The sequence below is a fragment of the Trypanosoma rangeli genome (assembly GCF_003719475.1).
Source record: "Trypanosoma rangeli strain AM80 chromosome Unknown Tra_15.4_contig_00325, whole genome shotgun sequence".
Lineage (NCBI taxonomy): Eukaryota > Euglenozoa > Kinetoplastea > Trypanosomatida > Trypanosomatidae > Trypanosoma > Trypanosoma rangeli.
The window spans coordinates 13,349-21,110 of NW_021706071.1; the positions used below are offsets into that span (position 1 = coordinate 13,349).

A 7,762-nucleotide genomic window follows, 5' to 3' on the forward strand; every position below is an offset into this window, starting at 1 on the left:
TAAATAATAAAAAAAAGTATTTTCTTATTGACTTTACAATGAGAACCACGTTATCACAGGACACCGTTATGCCTGAATTATTCACCATTTTGTGTGTGGTGGATAAATTATTGTTTTAATTGAAATGTCGGGCACAACAGATCATTGCTGCTTAGCTTCTCTGCTTTTTCCTGCCGCGTGTGGGCAGAAGGAACGAAGCCTTGTTCGAGGCGCGTACTCCATTCATTTCTTTCCAGTTAAATTTCGTGTTTGCGAAATTTAGTTTGTAATCCCCTGTGCACGTGTGTGCTTCCGATCAAAGGCAAAGGCATCCGGCGACAGAAATAATAATAATAATAGAAACAGAAGGACATACGAGACATAGGGACTGGGGGGGCGGGAACAGAATAACAAGGATGTTTGGCTTTTCGCAAGAGATGAGCGGCATGCTCAACGCCTTTATGAGTGAAATACCTCCTGGCTTCTCTCATCTGGGTGGGCGTCGTAGAAAACAGCAGGTTTCGTATTCATTGCCTGTGACTTTAAGCGACATGTACAATGGCAAGTCAGTTGAACTTCCATATTCCCGTACCATTGCATGCATCTATTGTGAAGGGTGTGGCACAAATAGGAGGAAGAACACTGTCTGTCGGGTTTGCGAGGGTGCAGGTTGTCGCCCCATTGTGCGTCAAATGGGCATGATGATGCAACAAATGTCTGTGTCCTGCGATGCATGTGGGGGGTCCGGTCTCAAGGTGGACCCCAAGGATGTCTGTCGTGTGTGTCACGGAAAAAGAACCACGGAAGTGGAATCTACTTTAACTGTGACCGTGGAGCGTGGAATGCATCATCAAGAGGAGGTTGCTTTCCCTGGAGAGGGGAACTTTGATCCGTACACTGGAGAGCCTGGCGACATTGTAATCGTGTTGGAACAAGTGAAAGATGAAAGGTTTGTACGTGAGGAGGATGATCTTCACATAACCCATACACTTACAATGGCGGAGTCGCTCTGTGGGTTTCAATTTACCTTCAAGCACCTTGACGGTAGGGAGCTCCTAGTGCGACGGGAGCGAGGGGAAATAACACGCCCTGGTGAGGTGAAGGTTGTGGTTGGGGAGGGTATGCCACGGCTGCGGCATCCTGGTCAGTACGGTGACCTAGTAATTAAATTTAATGTTGCCTTCCCGGAGAGATTGGAACAATCACAGGTGGATACCCTGCGGAAAGCGCTTCCACCTCCTAAAAGCGTGGATCTGCACCAATACGACGACGTTGAGGAATGCTACGTGTCGAGAGAGGAGCTGGATCACGTCCGGAGGGAGTTGGAAGAAGACGCGAAGGAGGAAGAAGAGGGTCCAAGTGTTGGCTGCGCGGCACAATAGATCCCTCTTGTTTTTTTTTTTGTTGTTGTGGTTTCTTCTGTTTCCCTTTATCTCGCTTTCTATTTCTCTCTCTCCCCACTAGTGGAGCGTCACTTTAATTCTTTCACCGCTAAAAATGTTGTTTATTATTATTATTACTATTATTATTATTATTGCCTGGTAATTATACATGCGGACAAACCGGAGAGAGCCACACGCACACACACGCACAGGTACGTGTGGCATGCTTCATTCTGCACGGGACCAAGCAATACCTGGAGCTTCGCCTGTTTTTAATGTTCCGCAACCACTATCTCTGATAAACATTGCACCTCCAAGCACAGTCTGCTTGCTGTCTATCTGTTTTTTTTTTTTTGCTGTCACTTGAGGTCAAGGCGCAAAATGCCGCCACTGCCGCGGGGCATGGTGATGGTGTCGCGGAAATGCAACGGAGGGAACATCGCCCGCCTCCTGCAGCGGCGTCGGCGCGTTGTGGAAGAGATGGACAATGACGCCTACGACTTTATTTGCGGGAGAGCGTGCGTGTTGTACGTTGATGACCTGAATCGTTTATGTGACGCGTCGTACAGAAGCGCAGTGTCGCAGCGAATCTCATCCTCCAAGACCCAAGTTGTCTCGTCTGGCCGTCGCATTCTTCTGTTGCTGCTGGTGGGCGTAACAGATCCGCGTCCAGATGTGTTGGTTTGGCTCAATCTTCATTGCAGCGTGGAGCTGCGTTGTACCGTAATGTTGTGTTGGACCGAAGAAGAGTGTGCAAGCTACTTGGAGGGCCTGGCAGACAGCTCCGTGGCCTCCGTAGACTACTGCATGACCAGCAAGAAGGAGAGCGCGCCCATCCCGGTACTTATCGAAGCCTTTACTCAAACTCCTCAGCTCATGACGCGCAATGACGTTATTCGCGCGGCTCATCGCTACGGCTCCGTCGCTGAGCTTCTTACCGCGTCTGCCGAGGATTTAGCCTCCCTCCCTGGCTTTGGTCCCAAAAGGGCTGGAAGACTCTACGCCGTTCTTCACGCGGGCTTTCCTGCTTCTTGTCGTCTTGTGTCGGAAGTGCTATCAGAAAGCTTTGAGCCGCACACTGTGGATGAAACACAGGCGGCACCTGGGAGAATTGCGGCAAGGGAAGAGATGCTGAAGGCCCTAAACCAACTACAGCGCCGCGAAATGGAGGATGACTCGCACAATGAGTGAACCTACTTCCACAGTCGGCGGAAGCGCAGGAGGTTATTAAATTTTCTGCCACTATTTGTCTACAACCTCACACTCAAAAAAAAAAATGCACTTTCTGTACTTTATCCTTGTGTGTGTGATTGACGAAGTTGCTTGGCGTTGCTACGGCAGGGTGTATCAATTCTTTTTTTTTCTTTTGTGTTTGTGTGTGGGTTTGCTTCCATGCCACAAGGTGGAGCCCGCAGGTGCACTTATTTGGGGTGGTTGCCTATTCCGCTCTGAGGACGACGCAGTGCCGAAGAAAGCTGAAGGAAAGGCCACTGAAGGGACGAAGGAAGAGAAAGGTAGCCCCTGTGTTTTGGCTCCTCTGCTCACATCTACACACTTTCCTGGTTGTTACTGTTATTTTGTTTCTGCAATGCTGTTGCGTTCGGAGGAAGGGAACGGGTTCAACGAAGAGGATTCCGGAGTGCTGCCAGAGCGCAGTAAGGAGATTATTCAGCAGCTGCGTCTACTGCGCTATGAATGCGCCAGCTGTTTGTGCAACATCCGCCATGATGTGGCTGTATGGTCCTGTAGTGAATGTTTTCGCATTTTCCACCTGTACTGTATAAAAAAGTGGTCCAAGCAGACTGAGAGTGGGGTTGGCTCCTCATTTCGATGTCCACAGTGTCAGGTGACGCAGGAGTCCGTGTCAAAGTATCTTTGCTTCTGTGGAAAGATACGGGACCCACCGTACGACCCACACGTTACACCACACAGCTGCGGTCAGAAGTGTGGCAAGAAGAGGCCATTGTGCGATCACCTATGCCCGGTACAGTGTCATCCGGGGCCATGCCCTGAATGCCCCTTTTTCACTGTCCCAAAGCCATGTCACTGTGGAGCCACCACATATATGTGGCGATGTGGTCAGCCAGATCCACAGAAATCGTGCGACAACGTCTGCTCAAAGAGACTGAATTGCTCTATACACACATGCAAGCGTAAATGTCACGCTGGAGCTTGTGACCCATGTCCTGAAAGGATCTTAGCCATCTGCCACTGCGAGTTGGAAACACGCGAACTCCCGTGTGGTTCCACATCGTTTTCATGTGGACGGGTTTGTGGTAAAACCTTGCGATGTGGTGTTCACGTTTGTGACCTATTCTGCCATTCTGGTGCCTGTCCCCCGTGTGTTAGGGATCCTTCTATTATCGTAACTTGCCCTTGCGGTTACGTACCTTTAACTGTTATGAGAACACGATGTAGTGACCCTATTCCCACGTGTGGAAAGTCGTGCGGACGTGTATTGGACTGTCAACGTCACACTTGTCAGGCTTTGTGTCATGAAGGGGCATGTGAGCCATGTCAACAGCGTGCCCTAACTAAATGTGTCTGCGGCGCCACACAAAAGCTAGTGCCTTGTACAGCACAAGATGGTTTTTGTTGCAATATCATCTGTAAGGCAAAGTTATCATGTGGGAAACATACATGTCGTGCTAAGTGTTGCCCAGCTCGGAAGCAACAAAATAGCGTTGTGCATCAGTGTAACCAAATATGCAACAAGAAACTTCATTGCGGTCATGCCTGTCTGGAGGCTTGCCACCGTGGGATGTGCCCTCCTTGTGTTCATGTGGTTCCAGAGCGTCTGGTGTGTCGCTGTGGCGCTGAAGTTTTGATGCCGCCGCAACCGTGTGGAACCCCTCCACCAACTTGCAGGCGAGCTTGTACGCTGCCACTCTCTTGCAACCACCCATCCGTAAAACACAACTGCCACTACGGTGAATGCCCTCCATGTATGTTTCCTGTAGAGAAAATATGTGTTGGTGGGCATACCGTGGTGAAGAATGCTCCTTGTAGTGCCGCGTTTGTGTGTTGTAGTTCCAAATGTGGAAAATTGTTGGCTTGTGATCACGCATGCCCCCGCGTTTGCCATCCTGACCTTTGTATGGATGAGCAACACCCTTGTCTTCAGCTCTGTGGGAAACTGTACGCCGAGTGCGGGCATGCCTGTAAGGCAAAGTGCCACTTCCTGAAGGCGTGTCCGCCGTGTACCGAGACGGTGGTATGTCGTTGCCAGTGTGGACGGCAAACGCGGCATGTTCCGTGCAGGAAATTTCTTCGTTACGTGCGCGAACACGCCGGCGAAGGCATGACTATAAAGTGCGATGCGGATTGTCTTTTTAATCGACGACTTGATATATTGGCTAGACGATGTAAACCGTCCGTGCCGTCACTCCCAACGCCGGTGAAGTATTCTTTGTTGTTGTGGGACTTTGGAAGCAAAAATCCCACGTGGGTTGGCACAATAGAGGAGGAATTGGAGCGTTTTGTGTCAAGCCATGTCCCACTGGTATCGTTGAAGCCGATGCCTCCAGAAAAACGCGCAGTTGTTCACTCCCTCTGTCACTATTATCATATTTTTTCTGAGTCTGTGGATGCGGAGCCCAACCGATCCTGCCTACTTACAAGGACGGCGGCAACATCGCTCCCTGCCCCGTTGCTCAGTGCGGCTCTCGCCGACCCTGACACTAACAATCCACACACGTTTATCCAACAGATCTGTGAGAATGGGGAAGAGGGGATGCGGGAGCATGTTCTTCTTATGGAAGGGGAGAACGTGAACGCCGTTGTCGTCTCTCGCATTTTGCATGACTTTGCTGGGGAATTTGTTTGTGGGGCAGAGGAGGCAACCCGGGACGAGAAGAGACGCATGCGGGTGTACTTTGTGCATTCATCACGGCAGCAGCAGGCGTACCGTCACCTGCGCTCCGTCAGGCCTCCGTTTGAAGTGTATCTGCCGTCCCGCCCAGGCGAGGAAATCACTGCGTGTGCCCATCCCCCCAGCTCCATCTCCTGGGCAAAGTTGGTTTGCTCCAAGACAAAAGGCGATTTCGAATAAACGATAACAGTTATTAAAAGAGAAGAGAGAGTGACGATTGGGAAAGGTGCAAGAAATGTTTTTAAAAAGACATGGGGGGAAATAGTGTAAAGAAATGTTACCTGGAGATGCTTCCGTGTTTTGTTTCCTTCGATTCTTTCTGTGACACGTTAACTTCTTCTTTTGCCCCGCGTACATCTTCACTTATTATTATTTTTTTGCTGTGTGGGTGGGTTTCACCCTCACCCAGCCTAGTGATAGGGGCGGGGGGTGGGGAGTAGGCGGTGGCGATGAAGGCCTTGGTTGACGCTGAAGGTGCGGCACAGAGCGTGATTCCGGGAAATCCTGCATGGGATGGGCGGGGGGGAGGGTGGCAGCCGCCGCCGAGTCCGTGGGGTGCAGACCCCCCTGTTGTGGAAAAAGACGTGAGCGGTGGAGGTGGCAACACAGATGAGGGCAAGCAGGTGCATGCGGGGGACTCCCAGCAAGGTGCAACCCACGAGCACGCCTGCCTGCCAATGCCACCTGTTTCGGCGGCGGCGGCGACACACCCTGCCGCGGGACCTCTTAATTTTACGGCCCTAACCGACGCAACGCCGCAAGGGGAAGGACCGGTAGCACAGCAGTCACCTTGGCATCCGCCACGTTTGGTGCCCACAGCTTCCGTCATTGTGGATTCCGAACAGATGCCGGAAATGCCGGAGGTGAAGTTGTATGCTTCGCCACTGCGAGTGAAGTCTCCAAGTAACCCTCCAGACATGAAAGATGTTTCTTGTCCAACGCGTGAGAGCGTTGCAGCTGCCTTGCAAGCAGGCGATAATGCGTCCACCTGGAGTGCATTTTTGGAGCTAAAAACAAGAACGGAGGACTCCGTGTCTCGCATGACATCCTTTTACGATCAAATAGTAAAGCTTCAGCTCACACACGAACAGGAGGCGGCGGCGTACCGCGATGCGGCGGAGACGATGATTCATCAGCAACGCAAAGCCGTGGACGCTCTTTCGTTAGACTGTAAGAAGGCGCAATCCGCAAAGGAGAGTTTACAAGCTCTGCTGGCGACGAAGTCCCAACAGCTTATGGAGTTTGAGAATGCAAACTACACACTTAACGTACGACTGCGAGAGGCGGAACAGCGCATTGCCCACGTGAGCGATCGTGCGACCGTAGCGGAGACGGGTCGAAAGATTGCAGAAATACACGTCAAAGAGCTTGAGGCGTCGCTGGAACACACCACAGAGTTGGTGAAGGCTCTTCGCCAACGGCTGAGCGAGTCCACTCGGGACAAGGAGGATGCCCTTCAGGCACAGTATAAGGTGTTTGAGGAAAACCGCCGTGATATCATTCACCACTACGACGCGCGCGAGCGGGCATTGGTGCAGGAGTTTAACGACACAGTGAGGAGTATACAACAGACGATGATTCAAAAAATGAAGGAGCGGGAGGAGCATCTGTCAAGGTATTGGCAGGACGCGCTGCGACTTCAGCACCAGCAACAGCAAGACTTTTTAAGACAGGTGACACTGTCGAAGGAAAGGGACGAGAAAGACTACCAGGCAAATATTGTGCGCGTGGAACAAGACAAGGAGCGCTGGTATGATCAGTATCGAAGTGAAATGAGTCTTTTGGAGCAGCGACACAGAGAACGAGAGCAACATATCCTGATGGACATTGCACGAAGGGAGAGAGAGCTTGGGGAGCGAGAGCAGAGGATGCGGCTGCAGCACGCTCAGGAAGAACAGGAGTCCAAAGTGGCACTGGCCTCAAAAGATGCAGAACTTAAGGCTTATTATCAAAAAATTACGGAGGACATGCGTGTCTCGTTTGACAAGGAACGAGAGAAGTTAACCGCATCTTTTCGTGAACAGGTGCAGGAGCTGTCGCAACTGCACCTGAATAATGAGAGAGAGCTGGAGAGGATGCACCGGGACAAGGAGCGAGAGATGGCGCAGCGGTATCGTATAGCAGGTTACGAGGTGGATGATCGCAAAGGCGAAGTCAAACTCCGTGGGGTGTCACTGCAGGCGCAATCAGCACTTTTGTCCAAGTTTGACGCGATTGAAGCGCGTCAGCGTGAACGTGCCGAGAAGGCGCGAGCCGCTTTCCACACCACCTCCTCTCCCAACACATCACCTTCGCTTCCTGAAAAGGAGGAGGAGGAGTGACTTACTCTGAGCTCCTTGTGTGCGGTGCATCTTCTTTTTGCCTTTGCGTTGTTGTTCTCTCTCTTTCTCTATCTTTCTCTCTGTCCGTGGGAGAGAGGGGGTGCTTTCATTATGAAACCACAAACAAAAACAACAACAAAGAGAGAGAGGAAAAAAAAAAAAACTTGGTAACCATCCTCTCCTGTATCTGGAGAGGCAGTTTGAAGTTT

The 7,762-nt window shown here is 51.1% G+C and overlaps 4 protein-coding genes across 4 annotated transcripts, besides 4 other annotated features; all 4 read left to right on the forward strand.

Annotated features, from left to right (window-relative positions):
- Positions 1 to 395: 395 nt before the first annotated feature.
- Positions 396 to 1,361, forward strand: TraAM80_07604 (heat shock protein DnaJ; the record flags this gene model as incomplete). The annotated part of the gene is made up of 1 exon (XM_029384386.1): positions 396 to 1,361. One exon carries the CDS (start codon positions 396 to 398, stop codon positions 1,359 to 1,361), a length of 966 nt encoding a protein of 321 aa, XP_029235752.1.
- Positions 1,362 to 1,483: 122 nt separating this feature from the next.
- Positions 1,484 to 1,515: a microsatellite.
- Positions 1,516 to 1,742: 227 nt separating this feature from the next.
- Positions 1,743 to 2,552, forward strand: TraAM80_07605 (DNA repair protein; the record flags this gene model as incomplete). The annotated part of the gene is made up of 1 exon (XM_029384387.1): positions 1,743 to 2,552. The coding sequence occupies one exon, from the start codon at positions 1,743 to 1,745 to the stop codon at positions 2,550 to 2,552; it is 810 nt and encodes a 269-aa protein (XP_029235753.1).
- Positions 2,553 to 2,715: 163 nt separating this feature from the next.
- Positions 2,716 to 2,748: a microsatellite.
- A 201-nt stretch (positions 2,749 to 2,949) lies between these two features.
- TraAM80_07606 (transcription factor-like protein) lies at positions 2,950 to 5,412 on the forward strand (the record flags this gene model as incomplete). Its single annotated transcript, XM_029384388.1, has 1 exon — positions 2,950 to 5,412. The coding sequence occupies one exon, from the start codon at positions 2,950 to 2,952 to the stop codon at positions 5,410 to 5,412; it is 2,463 nt and encodes an 820-aa protein (XP_029235754.1).
- Positions 5,413 to 5,681: 269 nt separating this feature from the next.
- Positions 5,682 to 7,553, forward strand: TraAM80_07607 (uncharacterized protein; the record flags this gene model as incomplete). Its single annotated transcript, XM_029384389.1, has 1 exon — positions 5,682 to 7,553. The coding sequence occupies one exon, from the start codon at positions 5,682 to 5,684 to the stop codon at positions 7,551 to 7,553; it is 1,872 nt and encodes a 623-aa protein (XP_029235755.1).
- Positions 7,554 to 7,608: 55 nt separating this feature from the next.
- Positions 7,609 to 7,638: a microsatellite.
- Positions 7,639 to 7,667: 29 nt separating this feature from the next.
- Positions 7,668 to 7,716: a sequence feature (A-rich).
- Positions 7,717 to 7,762: the final 46 nt, after the last annotated feature.